Source organism: Pogoniulus pusillus, chromosome 26, assembly GCF_015220805.1.
Source record: "Pogoniulus pusillus isolate bPogPus1 chromosome 26, bPogPus1.pri, whole genome shotgun sequence".
NCBI lineage: Eukaryota > Metazoa > Chordata > Aves > Piciformes > Lybiidae > Pogoniulus > Pogoniulus pusillus.
Genome location: NC_087289.1, coordinates 2,750,762 through 2,774,980, shown reverse-complemented (window position 1 = coordinate 2,774,980; position 24,219 = coordinate 2,750,762). Strand labels below are relative to the sequence as shown.

Genomic DNA, 24,219 nt, shown 5'->3' with positions numbered 1-24,219 from the left:
AGAGGTTGCACTGGGTGGATAGTGACCTGGTGTCTTAATGGGAGCAATTCTCCACCAAATCCTTCCTTCTGAAGGAACCTGTGTCTTTTTCCTGGGAGGAGGAGGGAACTGCTACTCTGCTCTGAGGGACCACATCATTGAGTTACCTGCTGTTTGAAATGAGTGTTGCCTTTTATCAGAGGGATTCCCAGTGAAATCCAGAAGCGTGTTGCCAGCCTACTCAGAGCTTGGAAAGCAGTGTGGCCTCGCAGTGGCCTTGTTTGCAATGCCTCTACTGTGTCCTGCCAACACATGACTCATGGGACTTGCCTCTGAATGGAGCTCACTGCTCGAGCTTGTTTGAAGTGCTGCTGTGCTGTAGGCAGAGAGATTATTTTAGCCTCCTTGCCTAGCCAGCTTAGATCTGTGTATTTTTCAAAGGGGTTGGTTTATTTGTGCAGCACAAGCTGACAGGTTTGAGCACCAGCTTCTGTTCTCTACACATCAAGTGCTCCTGAACACAAACCTTCCCCAGGAATAGAATTTTTTTACCCTCTTGCCTTCACATAAACAACTGCAAGAGACTGGGAAGAAATGGTACTTTCCTTAAAGGTTTTTACATGAGCCAAGTTTCTCCTGTCCTGTGACTGAACGACGTTAATGGGAACATTTGACAGGCCTTTTGCTTTTTGGCTCTGACCTGTGCAGCCATATTAAAGATATCCTGTTTATAATAGCCATGTCTTTCCACTGCATTGTTCAGCTGGAGGCAGCCCACATGGCTTTTCGTTTGTAAGTATTGTCCTCAGCTCCCTGTCCTTCCTCTTCTGCTAGTGTGAGGGGATTTCAGATGGATTCTCTGGCTCTGAACAGCTCAATCTATGCCTGCTCCTATGTTCAGTAACTTTTTACCACGTAGCAATGAGGAGAGTGCTGGTTTAGCTGCACTTTCACTCTACTGAAACTACATCATTTATTTTTTTAAGGTGAATTAAAAAAACCTTCTTCCCTCCCCTTACGTGCAAACATAAAATGGTGATCAAGTTATACTGCAAAATGGTGTGCTTGTGCTGCTTTCCTTTGTGGCTGTGAGCACTTTGGCATTGTTTCTGGCTTCACACACAGCAGGCAAAGCAGCTGATTCAGCTGTATGCTCTGCAAGCCCGCAAGCATTCCCAGGATTGCACGTGCACTTTTCTTGGTATCAGGTCAGACACGCTCTGCAGCTCACTGCCAGGCCTTGAGCATCAAGCAGCAGCTATACTCCACTGCTCTGGCAGGGAAAGAGAGCAGGGCCTGAGCTTTTTTTTGCAAGGACAAGAAAATAGATTCCTGAAAGATTTTGTAGCTTCGTAGAATAGTTTGGGTTGGAAGGAAGCTTAAAGATCATCTAGTTCCACCCGCCCCTGCCGTGGGCACCTTTCACTAGACCAGGTTGCTCAAGGCCCTTATCCAGCTTGGCCTTGAACACTTCCAGGGAGGGAGTATCCACAGCCTCCCTGGGCAACCTGTTCCAGTGTTAAACTGAACACAGTGAACTGGTGCAGGAACACTGAGGTCACAACAGTAGTGCCATCCTCTCCCCAAGGTACCTCTGAGCAGGATTCAACTTCACTTCAGACATTTCCTGTGTAAAAGGAAGAGAGTGGTTTATTTTGTACTTAGAGTTAACTACAAATAGTCTTCCACTTCTAGTCATTTTTTTCTTTGTCAGAGACAAACCCTTCAAACTAAGAAAAAAAACCCCAAACCAACAAACACACCAAAATCCAACCAACAAGAAAAAAACCAACAAGCCAAAAACTCTGAAACAACAAAACCCCTCAAGCCTTAGGCATTAGAAAATGTCTTAGAGATTTAATTGAATCTAGTTTGGATTGTGCACATGGTTCTTCTCATTAACTCTTCCTGCTTCTGCTACTTGTTACTTTGCTTGCTGGTTTTTGCCCCTGTTTTAGTTTAAATTAGATAATTGCTCTGAGGCTCTACATTTTTAGTCTTAATCAGAGGAAATCCTAGTTAGCATGAATTACCTTGAAGCTGTGAGGCAACTGAGTTGTAACTGTCTTTAAGAGTGGACTTGAGGTTGAACTGAAGTTGTCTTTGGTGGTCTTAATCCATATTAGAATGTAATTTTTTGCACTGTAAATGTTTCCTATGTTTAAATTCTGTATGATCAGCAGAGCTCCTTTCACTCTGGTGCTCTTAATCTCTTACTCTTGTTACCACAGTGTAAATAATTTGAAGTGTTCTCAAGAGATACTTGGAAATACCAAATTACTGCATAGGTGAGCATCTCCATGCAGTAATGGTTACAGTCTTCTGAAGCACTGTAATGCTTGGATTGATTGTGTTAGATGGAGAGTCATAGAATCAACCAGGTTGGAAGAGACCTCCAAGATCATCCAGTCCAACCTATCCCCCAGCCCCCAGCCTAGTCAACTAGACTATGGCACCGAGTGCCTCATCCAGGCTTTTCTTGAACTCCTCCAGGGCTGGTGACTGTCATTAGTAACTGAGGAGAAGAGACCAGCTCCAAGCTCACTACAACCTCCTTTTAGGTAGTTGTAGTGGGCAATCAGGTCTCCTCTCAGCCTCCTCTTATTCAGACTAAACGAGCCCAACTCCCTCAGCCACTGCTCATAGGTCATGTTTGCTAGACCTCTCCCCAGACTCAGTGCCCATGATCTAAGTGTGCAATGATTCTCCTCCTTCAAAAGCTTAAGTTGTAACTAAATTTAAAAGGCTTAAAAAAGACTTTGTAAAGGGACTTGTTGTCTTTAAGTCAATAGGACTTTGAAACTTTGCTCAGTAGATCTTTGAATGTCTCTTTCAGGAAGCAAGAAGAAGGAAAAGGAAAGACCAGAAATCTCCCCTCCGTCAGACTTTGAGCATACCATCCATGTTGGCTTTGATGCTATTACTGGAGAGTTCACTGTAAGTGGAGAGCTGTGGGGCAGTGCTGCAGCCAAGCCACTGCAGTGTTTTATAATAAATAGCAAGTTAGGCTTTGTCTTTATCAAAGAAATGTTTTTGCTGTGTGTTTTTACAGCATGTGAGTAATGAGTGTGATCTGTCTGTACTCTTCAGTGTAAATGTCACATCTGCTCCTTTGTGTCTCCTGGGCAAGCCTTCCCTGTGAAACCCTCTTCAGTTTGCTTTTGTTAATGGGCAACACTGGTTCTAAGTGCTTTTGTGTTCCAAATCCTCATATGTGGCTTAATGCACCCGAAAGAGTCAGTGTCATGTGGGCTTAATAATTTGTGCTGTCACCCACAGACATACAGCTCCCTGTGAAAACCCCATCGTGCTTTTCATGTGTTAAAGGTTATGCATGTTATGATTTGTATAGAGGAAAAGAATTCCTTCTGCTTTGAAAAAAAAACCTTGAAAATGTTAGAAGGATGCATAAAATAACCTATTTTATTCAGGGAATGCCAGAGCAATGGGCTCGATTGCTTCAGACATCAAACATCACAAAGCTAGAACAGAAGAAAAATCCCCAGGCAGTACTAGATGTGCTGAAATTCTATGACTCCAAAGACACAGCAAAACAGAAGTATCTGAGTTTTTCTGCTCCAGGTAAGATCCAAGTGTGTGCAAGACATTGAAGAGGAGTTTGGTTTTTAGAACAGTCTTCCCCTCTGTCAGAGTAATAAATCAGATTTACATGCTGAAAGAGCAAGCTCCTGTTCTCAGTGAGGAACAAATATTTGAAGATGAATTGTCAACTTACTGGAAACTGACATTGTCCAGTTAATTTCCTGTTCTGAGTGGAGGGAGAAAGAAATGGAACTGGGTAATTCAACATTCATTTTAATGAGCTGTGTTTATAAAGCTGGAGCTCTGAGACTCTGATTAATTGGGTTTGTGTTTTTGCTGGGGACCCTGCTCCTCTTGTCTGTGGCTAAAGCAGCTGCCTGTGAACTTGATGTGACCATATGGTGACATCAGGAAAAAAAAAGGGGGCAAAATAAGCTGTGGCTTCTGCATTGGGAGCTATGAGAGGGGGCTGAGAGAATGACTGCCTTACAAATAGATGCAGTTTTACCTATTTCTCTTCCCAAAGTATTTCTGAAAATAGCTTCCTGATAAGGCTTTGTAGTACTCTCAGCCTCCATTTGAGATCCCACTAAGGGCACAGAAATACCTCTTTGATCCTGATGTCACAGCTCGGTAAGGCAGAACATGGGAATGTGTTGACACTGCTCAGTTTGGGAAGCTGTGTATGGGTGCTCAAGTGAGGTGAAGGGCAAATTGGGAAATGAGTTTGCCTGCCCTTAGGGGAGGAGTTCACAAGCCTGCAGTTTCCTTCTGCGTGGTCTTCAAAGGCGGTACTGATTTCTCACACTTGTGAGCATCAAATTTTGTTTTGTGAGAAATGAATTGAATCTCTGAAGCTGTGTTCTTTACTCTAAAGTTCAGGGTTTCATTCTTTTTTTTTTCTGATGATTTTATATGTTCTGCTATTTGTCCTCTTTAGAAAAAGATGGTTTCCCTTCAGGAACACCAACGGTGAGTCTCTTTGCTTTGTATATTCTTAGGTAGATACAAATTCAGGTCTTCTGCATTGGTTATATACTGAACCTTGCAGTAGAAAAACAAAATGAGATGTTTCTTTGTGGGATAAAAATGTAAATTTGAGAGTCAACAGAAAATATTTCACTGAAGCAATACTAATTTGGTCTTGTAATACAGTGGAACGGGACACTTAAAGCATTCAACCTATCCTTTTGACATCAGAATCTTCTGTCTCCATGGTGGGAGGAGAAAGGCAGCATATCTGTAACACTCTGGGGGAGACAATGTTGCTGATTTCCTTATAATTTTTAACTTTGGTGAAAATGTAGACCAATGCCAAAGGTTCAGAGCCATCAACAGCTGTGGTAGATGATGATGATGACGATGAAGAAGCTCCTCCTCCTGTTATTGCTCCACGGCCAGATCACACGAAATCGGTGAGCAGCTTTACCTCTGCAGTGCAGGATCTGCATTTCACAGTGTTGCAGAACTTTTGCTTCTGTTTTTTAGCAATACTTTATATTTCTGACATGAGCTGGTATAAGTTTTTAGGGAAAAGTTCTGGATTTTACTTGAAAAATAAAATGCTTCATTTCTGGATATTGGATTAGAAGTCCTAAGATGGATACTAATTGGTTTGCTGGCTTGTGTTGAAGGCATCCAGTTACCCAACCCAACATGCAAAGAAGGAGGGCTTTTTTAAGTCCAGAGACTGGCCCCTTCTTCTTGACACCCACCCTTCAAATACTTAGAGGCATTGATAAGATTGCCTCTCAGCCTTCTCTTCTCCAGACTAAACACAGAATCACAGAATCAGTCAGGGTTGGAAGGGACCACAAGGATCCTCTAGTTCCAACCTCCCTGACATGGGCAGGGACCACCCTACCCTAGAGCAGGCTGCCCACAGCCCCCTCCAGGGATGGGGCCTCAACCACCTCCCTGGGCAACCCATTCCAGCCTCTCACCACTCTCATGCTGAAGAATGTCCTCCTCATGTCCAGTCTGAACCTACCCACCTCCACCTTTGCTCCATTCCCCCTGGTCCTGTCACTCTCTGATATCCTGAAAAGTCCCTCCACAGCTTTTTTGTAGGCCCCTTTCAGATACTGGAAGGCCACAGTGTAAATGGCTCCAGGTCTCTCAGCCTTTCTTTATAGGAGAGATGTTCAAGTCTCACAATCATCCTCATAGCCTCCGTAGACTCTCTCCAGTAGATTGATTCCTGTCTCTCTTGAACTGGGGAGCCCAGAACTGGGGACAGAATTCCAAATGTGGTCTCATAAAGGCAGAGGACCTCCCTGAACCTCGTGGACACACTTTTCTTTATGCACCCCACTTTTCATGGAGAAGCATGAGTCTTCCCTGTAGCTTTCAGTAGTAGCTGATCTTGCTGCTACTAAATAGTGTTTCCTGTTCTGCTGATTAGTGTGGGTTATAAAGAATAAGCAGACAGAAAACCCACAGAAGGTCTGTTAGTAGAAGGTAGAGTTAATCCAGCATCCACTTCTTAGGAGGTGCCTGGATCTTTTCTTTTGGAGGTCAATGTCTTGACTTAGTGGACTTTGATGTTTCTCAGATCTAATCTCTATCTCTAGCTCATTAGGTAAAACCTTGCTTAGGATTCTTTGGTGAACTGTGATTGTTTTCAACTGACTGTCCAAGATTGCAAAGAAGGTGCTCAGGTGAATGATCTCTCTCGACAGATCTACACACGGTCCGTAATTGACCCCATCCCTGCACCCTCTGGTGATGCTTCTGTTGACAGTGTGACAAAATCAGGAGATAAGCAGAAAAAGAAGACCAAAATGTCAGATGAAGAGATCATGGAAAAACTACGTAGGTGTTTTTTTTTTTCATTTCAGATAACCCAAAACTTTTGAACTGGGGGAGAGAGATTAAGCTTTTCATCCTCACCCTTCTTTTTTATGCCAGGGTCATGTCAATACTGTGCTTAATTGTCTTACACAGTAGCCAAGAGAGTTGCATTCAGAAGCTCTGCACATTTATATGCTTTTGGGTAAAAAAAAAAATGGTGGGGCAGTTGTTTTGGATTGAAGTTCAGTTGTGCTACAACAATTACAACACAATATAGTTTCTGCTGTTGCTTGTTCTGTAATCATCTTGAAAATAATTTTTTGCTGTATCAGTCAAGGATTATCTAGTTTCTGGTCTAGGCTAAGCTAATGGATGGGTCATAATCTCAGGCTGGGTTTTGCCACACAGAAGTCTGTGGTTAAATTGAGATACTGGGGAAATAGCATGAGTGTATAACCTAGCAGAATAATTGTCTGAAGTGGGGCTGAGTCAGAAAGCTTTGGCTGTTTGTACATCAGCCATTGCTACCTGAGCTGATCCACTCTTGGAGGTATCTTGTCTAGGTCAGCCTGACTAAAAGGGAACTGTGTGCTTTTTGGTTTGTGTTTGGTTTTTTAGGCACTATCGTGAGCATAGGAGATCCCAAGAAAAAATACACTAGATATGAGAAAATTGGGCAGGGGTAAGTGTTCACTCCAGCTCTTATTTCCTGTGAGTCAGTGTTAAAAGCCAATCTCTTTGGTAATGACATGCAGCCACCACTCACTGAAGCACTCAGGAATGGTGATGGTGACAGACAAACAGATGGTGGAGACTTTACACAGTGGTGGAATTGCCTTTTACTATGAAAAGATAAGTCTGTGACTTCTCTGGGTGTTCACCTGTTTGGTGCTCTGACTGCTGAATAACAGGAGAGCTTTCTGTGTACCTAACTCCTCCTGTGGACTTTCCAAAAAGTCTGGGTGTGGTTGTGGGCAGGCTTCCCCTGGAGGCAAACGAAGAGTAATACCTGCCACAGCAAGGGCTGCCCAGCTGATCTGATCCTGGAGAGCAGCACAAGTTCCTGGGGACTTAGACATCCTGAATGCCAGGGGCACAGCTGGTGTCAGCAGAGAGTGCATTTGCAGTCAGTTTGAGTGAAGTGACTGGCATTTCTGTGATACCACTGGTTTGTAACAGCCTTTGTTTTGGATATGGCTCTTGCAACATCAAAAGCTAACACGATTCTGTGTGTGATCTGTCTGTTCATGTGCATATTTGCTACACCTGGAGATGCAACTGGCTGCAATGTTTTCATTTCTCTTTGCAGAGCTTCAGGTACAGTGTTCACAGCTATTGATGTGGCAACGGGGCAGGAGGTAGGATTTCTGTGTTCACTGAAAGGTTTTTTTTCCTGTAGAATTGTCCTTCTGTAGATGGCTGAAATGATTTGACTAAATTTCTGTGGCTCCCATCTCTGCTCTCATGTCTCAGAAGAATGTTTATCATAGTCATTTAGTTGTAACAGTGTGTGCCTTGTTCTATGGTAATCAGATGATGGAAGCTAAAAATAGCCTTGTCTTCTCAGTGAAAAGCAGAGGGAATGAGGTGTTCCAGAAATGGCTTTTGAAAGCAGTTTATAGTTGAAGAAATGCAGGCAGTGATGTCCTACCTTTTCAGAAACAAAATCTTGTTTGGGTTTTGCACACTTGTTATCTAGTCCTGGCTCAGCAGAGGCAGTGGATATCTGTATGGGAGCAGCTTGCCCTGTGTGATCCTTTGTTGAAACTAGAAGGCTTGCTTCACATTCTGCTCTTTGCTTTTACTCCTTGGAGTCTCCAAACCCACTTGGTGAATTCGATGCTATCAGCAGTAGTCTGCATGCCTGTCATCCAGTAGTCATCTCTGGTTCTTGGGACTTCAGGAATTATTTGTTTGCTTCCCTTCAGATTTACATTTCCATAACTGAAATATCTGCAAGTAGCCGTTCCTTAGGTGACTGATAAGTAATTGCTCTTTCAAGAATAACCATGTCTGCTGATAGGGTAGACTTGAAATGCAAGCTTTTCAATCACCTCAGTGTTGTCTCTTACTTTGCTATCTACATACTGCAGTACTTCAAGTCCTCTTAATGTCTGCAGAGTAGAATTCATAGTCTAGTTCCTTTTCTTAGACCTCCTCTGCATCTTGTCAGGCAGGTGGGCTAGCAGTTCAGTACTTCCAGTCTTCTTGTGTTAAATGGATGCAGTTCTCTGGCTTCCTTGGTGCTTAAGGTATGTGGAGAGAATTTGGTTTGTTCAGTGGTAAAAGAGAAGATTGAAGGAGCATTGTGTTGCTGTTTTCAATGCCCTAAGGTGTAGAGAATATGGAGCTAGACTCCTCTTAAAATTAAGCAGCGGTAAGGACAAGCCCCATGCCTGAAAGTTTATAGAGCTGGGCTGGATGGGGCTCTGAGCAACCTGGTGTCTGCCCATGGTAGGAAAGTTGGAACTGGATGATCTTTGAGGCTTTTCCAACCCTGACAATTCTGTGACAAGAGGTAAAGGACAAAAATTGCCACAAGGCAAATTCTGGTTAGATATTAGATGACTCTTTTTTTTCCCCTTATAGTCAGGATGATGAAACGTTTGACAGGAGCCCATAGAAGCTGTGGAATATATGCTTACTGAGATCCCCATTTAGAACTCAGTTGCACAAGACCCTTAGCAGCTTGCTCTGTGTTGGCTGTACTTTAAGCAAGGGATTAGACTTGCAGAGGTCCTCTCCAATCTTACTTCTCTTGTGATTCTGTGCCATAAGCTCTTTTCTTCTGATGCCCTTAGCAATATGGTAACAGCCTTTTCTGCAAGATTATTCTGATTCTGGAGTCAGTTCTCTTATGAAACTCTGCACTGCCTCCTCAAAGTATTGTAGCTAACATAACTGGGATAATGCTCCATCTTAGTCTGGAGTGCTTGTCCTGGTTAGCTTATTTCCCTGGCAAGACAGGGGTCTTTATTTTCCCTTCTCTCTCTGGGGTAATTCACTGGCTCAGTCTCTTTGGGAGGAGTTCCTTTTGTCTCCCGGTGCTCTGTATACCCAAGCACTAATTTGGTCTGAATGTAGGCAAAGGAATAGCCTTGCCTTGCACTGGAAGGCCACTACTTTCCTCTCAATTTCACCATGGTTCTCTTCTGCTGTAGGCCTCTTGATAGGGCAAGTCTTATCTCTTGAGCATCTTTACTGTCTCTTCTCACCTTTGTTAGCGTTTGTGGATCTTCTTACCTGCAAGGGGGTGGTGTTGGCTATGGATGCAAACTGTGTGCTCATCAAGTTGCATTCTTAAGTTATATGTTAGCAAATAAATTACCTGCCAGATGCAAGCTGTGCTGAATTTGTTTAATCCTGTTACAGAATTTCTTTTGACATTTTTATTAAGACAGAAAGGTTTTGTTACTCAGGTCTGAGTGATTGCTGTTCTGTTTTCTTCTATTCAGGTTGCTATTAAACAGATAAACCTGCAGAAACAGCCCAAGAAAGAGTTGATTATTAATGAGATCTTGGTAATGAAGGAGCTAAAGAACCCCAACATAGTCAACTTCCTGGACAGGTAAATGTAGACAGCTGTCTGATGCCTTCATCCTCAAGGGTTTCAAGAGGTTGTGACACAAACCTGTACCTAATAATCTTGTAAGCAAATGAGACTGTATTTAGACTAACATCTGAAAATAACTCAAACCAACCATCCAGGAGAGGGAATGGTTGTGATGATTCAGTAGAAGGCTTCTAATGCCATGAGTGCAGTAGTTGAGGATCAGGTGGGCAAGAGCACAGCTGGAGCAATGCTTGTGCCTTGCGTGTGATACACTGATTGCTACCCTGCCTACTTAAAGTAGGAAGAGGGACACCGTTTTTATTGTCAGCATCTACATTTCAGGCTACCTTCTGAAGATTAACTTTTTTTTTTCACTGTGTGTTTTGAGGTGCTTATGCATCATTTCTCAGACCATCTCTTATCAGTCATTTTTTAGTTCTCAATCTCCTGATGGCAAACAGGCATGCTTTTTGTTTTCTGTTTTAGTTACCTCGTAGGAGATGAGCTCTTTGTGGTGATGGAGTATCTAGCTGGAGGCTCACTAACAGATGTGGTCACAGAAACATGTATGGATGAAGCACAGATTGCTGCTGTTTGCAGGGAGGTGAGTATCGTAGTTGATGGGTACAGGAACAAAAGTGCATTGGTGGTTGGACTTGATGATCTTAAAGGTCATTTCCAACCAAATTAATTCTGTGATTCTATTCCTCTAGGTTTTGTGCTACACTTAGATTGGGACTAACTACAACAGTGGCTGCTGGAGCCATTGAGTTAGGAAGAATGAATGGTATTGAGAGCAGAAATAACTATTACAATTACAGAAAATAAGTTTAACTAGAAAATTTGGGGTTTGCAGGTTGTAACTCATAAGATCTATCACAGTTTCAGAGCTGGATGTTTGAGAATGTTAGCTGGTGGAGCAAATAAAGATATTGGTTTCTTTTTTTTAACCTGGGCTACTGGCAATGTTAACAGAAAGATGCTAATAATGTGGGCCACAGCTCGAGGAAGAGCAACAAACACACTTAGAAGCTTAAAGAATGTCTTTTTAACTTTGACTAATGAAGACTAAAGGCACCAAAAGGAAAATTGAATATTCATATAGAGGTACTGTAGAGGTAGAGATATGAACATCTTTTAAAAGAAAAGAGCCTGAAAGCTTCTGAGTGTTTTCCAGAAGGAAGAAAGGGAGCTGTGTTTGCTTAGAAAGTGAATCTGATGAGAGAGGAATACTTCTGAGAAAGGTCTACTAACACAAAGATGACCTTGCTGCAAATTATCCTTTGCTCACTTCAGTAGTTTTCACTGTGTGTGAGATGTGTAGTTCTGTGGCAGTTAGGCTTTCTTTATGGATAGCTCAGAAAAATAATTACCCATAAGACTGTGGTTGGAATCATCCTAAAATTGCAGTAAGATTCCAAATGGAAGAAGTAGAAATAGCTGATGTCACATCTTTTCAGTGGCATCTGCCTTTAGAGTGCCAGCATCACAGAACATTAGGGATTGGCAGCGATCTCCAGAGATTGAGCTCAGCCCTCCTGCCAAAACAGGATCACCTAGGTCAGCTCACACAGGAACACATCCAGATGGGTTTTTTATGGTGCCAGAGAAGGAGACTCCACAACCTCTCTGGGTCACCTGTTCAGTGCTCCATCATACTCACCATAAAGAATTGTATCCTCATGTTGAAGTGGAACCTCCTGTGTTCATCTAGCTTAGGCTTGCTTTATTATGGCAGAAGGAGAGACAATTGTATTATCTGCTACCAAGGAGAAACTTAGGCTTTTCCAAACCCCATTGCACTACATCAGCATGACATCTGCTTTTGATGGAGCTTAAAGGGAGGTGAGAGGAAGCAAACTTTCTACATTGTGTATGGACAGGTAATTGTTTCCAGAAAATTTGAAGCTGGAAGCAAGGATCTGAAAGTAACTCTTCACTTGAACAGTAATTAGCTTTTCTGAGGAGAATATCTAGCTTTGAGCTACTGCACTCGACAGAACTCTGCTGCCCAGCACATTAGATACACTTCATTGTGCAGCAGAGCTACTATGCTGAAACCAGTGAAGACATAAACCCTAGGGCCCCTTATCTGTGCCAGGTTGCAAAAGACAAGAATCTTACCCTTTTTTTCCCCCTTTTATTCTCAAATAGCATAAGTAAATGTCATTATGCTTTTGGGCCAAAGAGTTTTTCATTGAAAGACAATATTGGTGACTTCCATAATGAAGATGTTTTACAGAGCAGTTGCATGCACGTTGAGAATAAATTCTCACTTGGTGAGACTTCAGGCTAAAAAGCCCTCACTTAATCCTTTATGGTTCCTCTGTAGATTGCGTGGGATGTACCCCGGAAAAAAAATCCAGATGTTAATGAGGTTTTTTTAAGTGATGGCTGGGTGAAGAGAAGTCATTTGTGGCTTCATTAAGACAGCAGAGAAACTCCATGGTTAATTAGTTTCGATCTCCGGCGAGTATTTTTTAGCAGAAGAGCTCCCTCTGCTGGTCATTGTAAATAGTACCGGTTGTATTTTTGCACTTGGCTCTGCCTGAGGGCGTAGGGATTGCTTTGGAATTCGTGTACACGTTCGCTTACACTAATTGTATCTCTGTACACTGAATATTTTAATTCTTTTCCTCCCGTCTAGTGCTTGCAAGCGCTTGAGTTCCTGCATGCCAACCAGGTCATCCACAGGGACATCAAGAGTGACAATGTGCTCTTAGGCATGGATGGATCAGTTAAACTAAGTGAGTACCAGAGAATTGTTTCAAGGTTCTGCTTTCCCTGACTGGGAGAGTGTAAATCTGGAGGAAAATTGGAAGGGCAATTTGAGATAAACTTCTGTTGGCAATGGCTGCTAGAGATTCACTCTGCTGTAAAAGCTGTAACTTGCAGTTAGCAGGGTATTGAAATTGTGAGGGTCCTAAGATTCCAGGCTAACATGTTCAGAGCCTTAAGGATGTCAAAGCAAACCTGTTGCCACATGGATGCATTGGTAAATATGAAGTGACTGGCACCATACAGTGAAGGAAAGATGAGAATGATTGTAAGAGAAAAGTTGCAGCTAACTGCAGTTGCTTTGTTAGTCTCTTCAAGTTGCCCTGACTTGCTTTTAGTGTTTTGCCCTTTCCATGAGAAGGTCACTAGCAAGAAAATGGTGCATTATTAACCATTTATATTGCAGTCTAGTCTTGTATTGCACCTGTACTGGGTCTCCTTTTCTTGGTCTGAAAATGAATATACTAATGAAATGACAAAATAAACTACTTGCTTTTCAGGTAATTGCAATGCATGCATGGACTTGGGTAGAGTAAGTCAGTTTCTGATGTATGTGGCAATAAGATGTGAAACCAGTTGAAGAAGCTGTTAAGGCTGTTGAGAGGAGCATTATCTTGCTGTGTAGCATTGTGCAAAGCATAAAGCAACCAAAGAGTTAACGGTTTTACAGCTGGTTAGCATTTGAAATGCTATGAGAGAACTTCTCAGCCATAATCCTTAGTCTTGATGGTTTGCAGTCATGAAATGGAATGTGAGGAAAGATGATGAGCAACTTGATTTGCTTACCAGTGTTGTTGGATGCACTGCTTGCTTGCATAGGAGGTTGTATTTTTAAAGCTGTGATTTGTTTGTGCACAAACTGTAGATTCAGAGCTTGAAGATGAATGAACAGTTCAGAGTACTGGCTGTGGCTGAGAAGAGTTAGTTGAGAAACCTCCAAAATCTAAGAGCTAGCAAAGTGGCAAAAGGACAGGGTTAGCAGTCTGTGTGAAGAAACATCTGCCTCAGGAGATGGGAGGGAAAGATGAAGAGGAAGGAGAGACAAGAGAAAAACAGGAGGCAGCTTCGAGACTAGGCTGCATGACTGCAGACCTTCTAGCAGTTGCTTAGGCTGGAGAGTGAAGTGCCAGCTTCTTTTCAAGCTCTTCCCCTTCTCTGAGGGAGTCTGGTGACAGAAGTAAGACATACCACTCTGCCTTTCACCACTACATGCCATACACACACTACTTACTGGTTGGTGAAACTGAGTTCTACACCTTGCCTGTCTTTTGTCTCCTTACTGGTGACATGGTGCCGAAGGCTTTGTTGGTAGGTCAGGAGATACATGTTGCTGCTGCTGCTTCTCTGCTGTGTTCATTAAAATAAGCTGTGCTTTTGAGTGTGGCACTTGGTAAAGGCCAAGAAGTGCTGGTGAGGAGCTCAGTTGATGCCTCTAGGTTTGATTTTATTTTTTCTGTTTGCTTGTTTGGATTTACTTTTTGAAGCAGTGTTTTTGACAGTCAGGGTTGGGTAGTTCTCTGTTAAATTGTCCTCTTGGTTACAACTTGGCACATTCATGACTCTTGTTAGCACTGCTTGGCATGACACTTTCAAAAATCAACCCAAAATTTTAAACTCTCTCTTTCTCTCTTTCTTTCTCTCTCAAACATAGTGTCAATGATAAGGTAATATCTGTCTCCTGCCTTAACTGTGTTCTTATTGATGCTTTACATGCCTGGGAAGTGGGAGTGCTGCAGCTGGATAAAGTAACATGATGGGACATGCTTTGCTGCTGCACCTGAAGGCTATAGGAATAGGTGACTTTTCTTGTTTTCTTGAGTGTGGTTGTTCTCTTTGGTAGTTACCTTGTGGAAAGGTTTGTTTGTCTAGGTTTCTTCTGCTGAGTGGGGTAGCACTTCACTTACCTGAAGCTTTGTTTCCGTGTCTCTGTAGTAGCTGACAGCTGTAGTACTTGTATTTTGGCAGCCAAAGTGCTGTGGAATGTTGAACTCAATAGCTGCACAAATAAAATCTGTTTAGCAGGGCAGAGTCCTTGCTTTGTGGATTTGTTTGTTGCTACTTCAGTCCACAGAACATACCTCAGAACATTTGCCTGCTGTGTTCTGCTTGATGGCTGGTTTTGGCTGTTACCAGGCTCTGGTTTGTGGAGGAAGGATTGGGAAGAATACCATTCTTCTCCAGAGAAATATTTTTGTGTCCCTTTTCTAGAGGACAGAAAGTTTTATCTTTGTTCCACAGAATTCTGCCCTGCTTAAACACCTTCAGGTTTTGAATCTATGGTGCTTGTTGGAGTTTAATCTGGAGAATGTACTGGGGGAGGCAAAAAAAAAAAGAAGCTACATCACCCTCTAGTCCCTCTCAAGTGCAGAGGAGTAGAATTTATGTGTAGTAATAGAGATGTCTTCTAGGAAGCAAACTTACTTGGGATGCATTGACTTAACTGTTCAAAATTCTGTTATCCTACAGCCGACTTTGGTTTCTGTGCTCAGATCACCCCAGAGCAGAGCAAGCGCAGCACTATGGTTGGAACTCCTTACTGGATGGCTCCTGAAGTGGTCACAAGGAAAGCATATGGCCCTAAAGTGGATATCTGGTCTCTGGGCATCATGGCTATTGAGATGGTGGAAGGAGAACCCCCATACCTCAACGAAAACCCCCTGAGGGTAAGAATCCCAGATGTGACTAGGACTGTGTGCAGCTGTTCTTGGTAATGATTCTTTAATAGTGTTTGCATTAAAGAGAAAACCATAGAGTCAGATGGGTTGGGTTAGAAGAGACCTTAAAAACCATCCAGTTCCAAACCCCTGCTGTGGGTAGGGACACCTTCCACTAGACCAGGTTGCTCAAGGCTCCATGCAGTCTGGCCTTGCCGGGATGTGCCCATGGAGAGGACATCCACAACCTCTCTGGGCAACCTGTTCCAGTGTCTCACAATTCTCACAGTAAAGAATTTCTTCCTAATACTCAGTCTAAATTTGTCTTCCTCAAGTTTCAATCCATAACCCTCATCATATCACTACGAGCCCTTGTCAAAAATCCCTCCTCAGCTTTCTTGTAGCCCACTTCAGGTACTGGAAGGCCTCTACAAGGTCTGCTTGAAGTCTTCCCTTCCCCAGGCTGAACAGCCTCAACTCTCCCAGTCTGTATCCATAGGGAAGGAGTGCCAGCCCTCTGATCATCTTCATAGCCTCCTCTGGACCCAGTCCAGCAATTCCATGTCCTTATGAATGAAATTAAATTTAAAAAAACTCAACGAGCTTCAGCAGTGCAAGAAAATCCCCCCCAAAGGACAGCTGTCTTGACTTTGCAGTCAACCTGCCCTGAATTTGTTTAGAAGATGAGTACCTGCTTGTAACTAAAACACTGACGTTCAACTCCGTCTTCTATGACAGCTTAAGGTAGAGTGAATCCATTAGCTTATGAAAACTGCTGCTTGTGTCAGAATCTGCTGTTTTCTTTGGCCAGGGTATCTGTTGCCAAAGTATTGTGAATGTTATTTGACTGCTAGCAAGGATAGGTGGTGACTGCTTATCATTGTGGCATTTTTGCAGCTGTGCATCTCATCAGGGAGAGGAGAAGTAGGCTACAAAACACCTTCCTGTCTAGACTAAGAGATTGCTGTTAGGCAGGTCAGCTTGACATCTTTTAGAGCTTTATCTTGGTGATACAGTATTTCTTACTTCACAGGCTCTATATTTGATAGCAACTAATGGCACACCAGAGCTGCAGAACCCTGAGAAACTGTCACCAATATTCCGGGATTTCTTGAACCGATGTTTGGAGATGGACGTAGAGAAAAGAGGATCAGCCAAAGAATTGCTGCAGGTGAGAGTCTGCTGCTTCTCAGAGGCACAGATGCTGCAGTTAAGGTCAGCCTATGATATAACCACACTGTAGAATGGTACCCTCTTGTTATGTCTTCTCCTGAGGACTCAAGTGGAGAGCAGTTGATAGGAATTACAGTCATTAAAGATTATTGTCTGAAGTCTTTCCATCAATCATATGTACTTTCATTTTGCTGCTGAAGCATCCAGCAGTTCCTGAACGTGCTGCCAAAGAGGATAGTTGAGCAGAAAATCTTCATAGTGAATTATAGGAAAATGAAAGCCCTAGGCTCTTTTGGAATGAGGAGGGAGAATGATTATCAGGCTTGAGGTGCTCTGGATCATCCCTTCAGCAGCTGGGCATCGATAACAGTGCACTGCTTTTTGTGTCTGGGAATCTTTTGGTTGGAAAATACCTTCAAGATGACTGAGTCCAACCATTCTCTAACTCCACCAGACCTGCTGTTAAGCCATGTCCCTCAGCACCACATCTTCGTGTCCTTTAAACACCTCCAGGGAAGGGGATTCAACCACCTCCCTGGGCAGCCTGTTCCAGTGTTTGAGAACCCTTTCAGTCAAGAAGTGTCTTCTAATGTCCAATCTAAACTTCCCCTGGGGCAACTTAAGGCCCTTTCCTCTTGTCCCATCACTTGTTACTAGGGAGAAGAGAACGATACCCACCTGACTCCAGCCTCTTTCCAGGTAGTTGTAGAGAGCAATGAGGTCTCCCCTCAGTCTCCTCTTCTCCAGACTAAACAATCCCAGTACCATCAGCTGCTCCTCACCAGACCTGTTCACCAGTCCCTTCACCAGCTTTGTTACCCTTCTCTGGACCCACCCCTCAGTGTCCTTCTCAGAGTGAGGGGGGCAGGCAGAGGCACTGCCAATGGAGAGCCAAGTGAGACACAGGAGCCAAGAGGGCTGTATAGATACCTGGCTTTCAAAACTATGCCTTTCACTGATTAATTGTATTTCTCTCTACCTGGCAGCATCCCTTCCTGAAACTGGCCAAACCTCTGTCTAGCTTGACACCACTGATCTTGGCAGCCAAAGAAGCAATGAAGAGTAACCGCTAACATTACTGCCACAGCCTTCATACTTTTTGTTTGTTTGTATTTTACAAATCTTTATAATATATGAAATTATTACAGTTCTGGGGGGAGGGAAGGGAGTGGGGAGGGGAGGGAGGGGAAATGTTTGCAAAAGGGAAGAAACTCTCATCCAGAAGAACCCAAATTGCGTGATGGTGACTCTAGTGATCTCTGTCTGGGGTGCAGAAGAACTGAGGATGGAAGTGCTGGCCTTGCCTCAGCCCTGCCCCAGACAGGCCAGAAATGCCACTTACTGTGCCCAGGGTTTTAAGAGTTTTTAATGACTTCGCTGTAACAGCTCCCATTCATGGAACCCTTCTGGGTACTTTCAATACTTGAATGACAGATTCAAGCTTTCAAAGAGCAGTACTAATTTTACCTGCTGATCTCTTTCACTCTCCTCTTCCTTTCCTCTACCTGTTTACTTTAAATTGCTCTAGCAAGCTCCTCTATGACTAGATTCCTGGCAAGTGTGACAGATGTGAAGGTACCTCTTGCCTTTCATTTCTTAGACAGATTAGATGTCACTGTACTGTAGAGTTGACAACTTGGCTACTTAAATGGTGATGCATTGGTATGTTTTCCACTTTGTAAGATTACTATGGAGAGGGAAGAGAAGTATTCAGCTGTTTCTTGTATGCCTGTGTTCTGTGAACTTCTAATCAAAGATGTAGCCACTTTGTAGAATCATAACGACTGGTCAGGTCTTTGGATGTCAGTTTATGTAGTTAGGGGTCAGATAACTTTATTTATGGTCAAATGATCAGATATAGCCAGGGCAAGAAAAAGACTCCAGCTGTCTTCCTGTCTGCTCTTCCCCCTCCCCGCCCATTAGACTTGCTGGCCAGAAGCTTAAGGAGTAATGTGCTTGGTGCAGTGGGTGGTTCAAAAACACGTCTTGTGTCTGTACTCTGACTTGGGCTTTGGAAGTTATGCTGGTGCCTTTTGACTTCTTTTTATTCTACATTTCCTTTCTTTGTATCAAATACATTTTTGTATATGTTGTAATTGTTGTTTTTTTTTCCCCAAGCAAATAATGCATCAGCCCTATGGAGTTGCCAGAGTTTAACTGTTAGAGCTAGTTGGGTTTTTAAATGCGCTCCATTTGTACTAACCAATTCAGAAGAACAAATAATTGGACCTGAGGACACTGAAGATACAAAATGTTACAAATAAGATTCACACAGAAGATGATGAACACCTGGAAATGCCAAAGCACTGTTCTGAGAAGACAAAAGCTGACAGGGGGGAATGGTGCCATCAGATGTTCATAGGCTTATCTAACTGGCTGGTTCAAGGCAGAGGGGATGTGCTGTGTCACCCTGACCCCTTCTCACTAAAGATACCAGCTAGGATGGCTGAAGTCAAACATGAAATGCAAGAAAAAGTGTTTTCCTCTGAAGGACAGTGAGCAGCTTGTGTGGTTGAGTTCTTGGGGTGTTAGCAGGGTCAAGCATAGAAGAGGCTGTGCCCCTAGCTGCCCCTAGTGCTGCGATCTAAGCATCAGCTTTGACAGTTTAACCAAGACCCAGTTGTAGTTACAATGTGCCAAATGATTCTGGGAAAGAACCAGCATTACTTCAGAGGGATTTTATTGCATCCCCAGTGGGGCAGGACCTGGGACAGATAGGGCTATGTCTGGGTATGGATGGAGGACCCTGAATAGGTTGTTTTTGCACACTTTTACAAACACTGCTGGCAGAAGCTAGAAGTCATTTTCCCATCATTTCAGTATGTGTGTAGTGATGGAGATAGCTATGGTTTGGAGAGTGGTAGCCAAGATGTGACAAAACCAGCATCCAGCTGAGAGTGGCCAACCAGAAGAGCAGAGACAATTTGTACTGAGGATGGAGAGGAAGCAGGGCTGGGGTCCTATAACCTCTGCTGCTGCCACTCGCTAGCTTCTAAGCACTGGTGTGGTAGCAGCGAGATGCCTTCTTGTGCAGGGCACAGCAGCAGTGCAGTTCAGCTTTGTGCTCTGCTCTATGCAGGAGTGAAAATTCACAGTGGATAAGTGAACTGTGCTCCATCACAGGAATAAATCCCTCCAGCTGCAAGCATAAGGAGGATTATAGTTCTAAATTCAAGGAAGTGTCTCATTCCAGGCAAGAGTCATTTCTAGATGTGTTCTGAGCCATGGATGCTCTGTCATTGTAATGGTGATGCCCCTGCTGTGAGTCCATCTGGCTCCTTGGGCAGATGGAGTAGTGAGGAGGCTTGGCTGAGGAAAAAACCCTGTGTTGTACCAGTGATTTTTCTTTGTCCATTGCTGGCAATGGACGTTGTGAAACTCCTTGTGCCAGAGTGGAACTGGGAGCTTAGCTTTTTTGGTTTATTTTCTGATGGCACAATCTAGCCAGTAAGATAACTTGTGATAAATTTAGGGTTGTTTCTTTTTTTTTAATAGAAAACCAAGAAATCCTAAGTAGTTTTAACTTATTAGTTCACTTTTATTGGTTAATGGGAATGGTTTATGAAATTCATCCAGTGTAATCTTCTTGTGAGGTGATTTCCAACCTTCCAGCCATCTTAACACACACAAAACTTGGCCCAGTCCAGGAGACATGTCATGCTTGCTGTGTGACATGGAAAGGTGTTTAGATCTGAGAGTGAGAAGGAAGCACATCTACCCTGCCCAGCACAGCAGCTTTGTTATTATGTAGTGAGGTTTCTCATGTTCTGCTGCCAGAATCAGGGCCAGAGATCGAGCTGGCAGAAGTGGCACAAGAAGGCTGCTGTGTTTTTTGTTTCTGAGTCAGGAATCATTAACTACCAGCTGGATGTGTGCAAGATTGCAGTGTGCAAGCCATGGGGCATTTCCCCTGGTGGGAGCAGGTAGGTGTCCTTAAGATTGCTGCAGGATTGTTCAACTCTGATGAATCATTAGGGCAGCCAGAGTTGGAGCAGACAGTGGTATGGGAAGGACTGCGTTTGGAAGTGCTGGGATTCCCACGTCTCACTCTTGGGTGCCAGCATGAGGCCCTGAGTCAGAAGCAGATGTGGTGGAATGCATGAAGTGTAGCATGCAGTGGTGTGGTTCACTGGCTACATGGAGCTGGGCAGTTTGAGGTGCAGGTATGCAGGGAATGTGTGATTCCTGGGATTTTCTTGGTGCCATAGGATAAACCAGACTTCTCATTAAAAGGAGCTGTGGCCCTGGGAATGTGCACTTTGACCAGCCTTAGGTGTTAACCAGATTAGTTGTAACCTTCCCACTGGTGCAAGGAGGTGCAAAGGTCCACACCTTTTGCTGGAGCAGGTGGGAGAGAGGCTCGGTCCCTTGGGCAGAGGGGATGGTTGGGTGGGCTGGGAACAAGGGCGTCTCTAGCTGGAGCTGAATAAATGTCTCTGGTCCATTTTCCCCTCTGTTTCTCATGCTGTCAATGGAAATGGAAGTAGATGCAAGCTTTCTTTTTTATTTTTTTAACTGTCTTTAAGATTTTTAATGTTGCCTTTTGTGTAATTTAATCCCATTATGTTATTTAATTGTTACTGCAATATTAACTACTGTATTTGTTGACTTTGTTTAATAACTGTTCTTTCAGGGCTAGAAATAAAGTTTAAAACAAAAAAAAAAAAACCAAAACCAACCCAAAATACATTTCTGTTTTTTCTCCCTTTCCCCAGCAGGAGTTTTTATGTCTTCTAAGACAAGAGTAGCTGAAAAGAGTTCATGTTTAGATCACAGAGTCATAGAATGGTTTAGGTTGGAAGGGACCTCAAGGGTCACCCAGTTTCATCCCCCTTGTCATAGGCAGGGACACCTCCCACTAGAACAACCTGGCCTTGAATACCTCCTGGGGCAACCTGTGCCAGTGTCTCACCACCCTCACTGCAAAGAACCCTTTCCTAACATCTAGTTGGAATCTCCCCTCTACCACTTTAAACCCATTATCCCTTGTCCTGTCATTAACAGTCCTTGTCAATAGCTCCTCCCCAGCCTTCCTGCAGGCCCCCTTCACATACTGGAGGGCCATTATAAGGTCTCCTCATAGCCTTCTCTTCTCCAGGCTCAATGTGATCCTGATAAGGCTTCAGCTGTACTTTGGAACTTTCTGTATCTGGGTTGTTGAAAAAGAAAATGTTTATTCTTCCTTCTTTTCTCCTCTTCCCAGTTAGTGTAAGGTCAGCATGCACCTTGGCTGTTACATGCTGATGTGGCACTTTAAGGAATGGTTGGTGGCTTTCCGCTGTCGGAACTGATGCTTCATTGTCGCCAGCAGCCGACTCGTTCTGCGTGGACTTGGCAGGAAGTTAGAGTTCTGCAATGAGCCAAGTGGTGTCTTTTGGTAACCCTAACTTCCTAGCTCGAAATCTTACCCTTAGCGCCTAACCCTCAGATGGAGTCTCAGGCTCTCCAGGCCCTGTCCTCTCCCACGGCAGAGCCATTCTGCGGGTCCCTGCAGAGTGTGCCCCCACCGCTGGAGAGCGGAGCCCTCTCCCCGGCGCGGCAGCGGCGGGACGCGGAGGCTCGGCAGGCTCCATCGGCTCTAGGGCTCATGCGCTGAGTCCATAGCAACCCCATCGCAATGCGGGGGTCTAATAGCCTTAATAACGAGTTGCCTCCGACTCTGTAGTGCTTGCGCCGGCCCCATAGCAGCACAGATTTGTAGCTTCCTTGTTGTGATACGGTAGATAGAGGGGCGTTATTTTTAAACCTTCGTTTAACTGTAAGTGAATGCAACTGTCAATGTCTACATAAATAGACACCAGTCTCTCATTTTTAACTCCTCACTGGAGCATACAGGTTTAAACATGTTTTAATTCCACGCTCCCTCCCCAGTCAAGAATTTTCAGGCATTCCGACGCGAGTCAGCAGAGCTGAGCCCTGGCGGCGGCGGCGCAGGCTGCCACAGAACTGCACTGCAGACAATTAAACACCTGGTGGCAGCACTGAGCACGGACGGCATCTCTTGCCGCTATGTGGAGCGAGCAGCTCAGCTCCTTTGGCCACACATCCTTTGATTTCTTCTTACCTCTGTCCGGCCTCTTCGCCTTCAGCAAGTCCTGTGCACGGCGTGCAAGTGCTCTACTTGTCCCTTTTCACCCTCATCCCACGAGGTGAGCGAGGCCAGGCAGACACAATCCACGTAAGCAGGTGCAGTCAACAGCATCCTCAGGGAAGGAGCGGACAGCCACGCGGTACCGATATGGAACAGCAGCAGTGAGCACTCACCGGGGGCTGTGTGCCCAGAGCAGCCCTTCCGCTGCCGGTTTCCGCGCGCGGACGGCCGTGGCCTTTCCTTGCCGGGAGGCAGCCACGAGTGCGGCAGCACCATCCTGCAGCGCCGCCGTTACCGAAGTGCCGTGCGGCTCAGAGCTGCAGTACCGCCTTTTGGTCGCCAGGCGGCAGCAGCGAGCGCTCCCCAGCGTGGCTCCGGGGATCCCCGATCGCCGCCGACGCGGAGCGGCGCCCCCGGCATGCCGAAGTCCAACCCCTGCCGGAAACAAAGCTCCACACTGGGCCGCTCGCTTTCTCCCCGCCTTGATGGGATGGCGAAGAGGAGTGTGAGAGTAGAAGTGCGAAAACTCACGCGTTGAGATAAAAACTGCCCAGGAAGAAAAGCAAAAGCCACACGTGCAAGGAGAGCAAGACAATGCGAACTCATTCCCTACCCCCACCCCCGGTAGGCAGGTGCGAACACTACGCTGTGAACACTGTTTTCAGCACAAACCGAAACCATAGCTCCATATGTGCTATATGGAGATTTGCCTTTCGCACAATAAGGTATTCGTAGGAGTTAATCAGTAACATAGCAAAGGCAGCCGGTGGTGGCAGCAGTTGCCAGGGTCTCCATGACCGAAGCTAACGCTGCTGCAGTGAGCGTCGGGACGATCCAGGAGGGCACTCTGATGTTCAAAGACAAGAGGGCAAGCTCACCTTGTAAAGAGCAGATGTTGTTTTGATCGAAAGGACTAAGCGGTGGGGGCTAAGGGGTCTAGGGGTAGTGCTTAGAAAATGTGAAAGAATATTCATGAATATGTATGAAGCCAATATAATGTTCTCTAGTCCTTATCCTATCTACGCATCATTGCCTGTTGTGTGTGCCTCTAGCAGTTGTGTCGTTTGCTGTGCACCCAGCGCTGTTTGCCTTTGTTTTATGATAAACCTTTTATACTTAAATTTTAGAATGAGTTCGTTTCTCACACACAGTAGCTACTGTGAGTAAGGTTAACTCTAGCCAAAACTGTCAGATCTGAGACCGTGGAGAGGAATGCTGAATGCCATAGAGAAAGGTTCCTGTAGTGACCCTAGCCAGAAGTCTAAGGCGCAGTTTAAAGTCGGCGATCCGCTGCTTCTGGGCGCATATAGCGGCCCCGGGGCGCGACGAGTGGGGGGCAGCGGTGAGCGGGATGCGGTGCCCGCGGAGTGCAGCAGGGGGCAGCAGTGAGCGCGCAGCAGCGCTCTGCATGGGCACAGCGCCGGGGCCAAGTGTGGTGTGCGGCGGGCGGCGCGGCCGCTGCACCGCTGCTGCGAGCAAGCGGGGCCAAGCGGAGCGGGGCCTGCGGAGTAAGTTTGTACGCTGGCCGCTGCGTGAGAGGCTCTAAACAAGGGGCGGAAGGCGGGAGGCCAGAGCCGCAGTTCTGAGCCGTGCGTGTCACTGCACAGCGAAGCAGGAAAGCGGTGACAAGGAGCTAAGGAATTTCTGCCTTTGCC

The 24,219-nt window shown here is 44.8% G+C and overlaps 1 protein-coding gene and 1 long non-coding RNA gene across 3 annotated transcripts in view; one reads left to right on the top strand and one right to left on the bottom strand.

The window, feature by feature from the left end:
* The window catches only part of PAK2 (p21 (RAC1) activated kinase 2), a 44,384-nt gene extending 26,833 nt beyond the window's left edge, over positions 1–17,551 (top strand). For both annotated transcript variants that reach the window (XM_064165212.1, XM_064165211.1), the window contains 13 exons: positions 2,816–2,916; positions 3,411–3,561; positions 4,463–4,494; positions 4,830–4,937; positions 6,204–6,336; positions 6,934–6,997; positions 7,625–7,673; positions 9,771–9,883; positions 10,355–10,472; positions 12,516–12,615; positions 15,113–15,309; positions 16,334–16,471; positions 17,460–17,551. In XM_064165212.1, the coding sequence (XP_064021282.1) occupies positions 2,816–2,916; positions 3,411–3,561; positions 4,463–4,494; positions 4,830–4,937; positions 6,204–6,336; positions 6,934–6,997; positions 7,625–7,673; positions 9,771–9,883; positions 10,355–10,472; positions 12,516–12,615; positions 15,113–15,309; positions 16,334–16,471; positions 17,460–17,546 (1,391 nt within the window). In that variant the 3' untranslated portion in view covers positions 17,547–17,551. The remainder of the gene's footprint in view (positions 1–2,815; positions 2,917–3,410; positions 3,562–4,462; positions 4,495–4,829; positions 4,938–6,203; positions 6,337–6,933; positions 6,998–7,624; positions 7,674–9,770; positions 9,884–10,354; positions 10,473–12,515; positions 12,616–15,112; positions 15,310–16,333; positions 16,472–17,459) is intronic.
* Positions 17,552–21,627: 4,076 nt separating this feature from the next.
* LOC135186971 (uncharacterized) lies at positions 21,628–22,867 on the bottom strand. Its single transcript, XR_010307155.1, has 2 exons — positions 22,538–22,867; positions 21,628–21,823 (listed from the first exon to the last, which is right to left on the bottom strand). It is a non-coding gene; the product is annotated as an uncharacterized LOC135186971 (long non-coding RNA).
* Between the last annotated feature and the right edge of the window lie 1,352 nt (positions 22,868–24,219).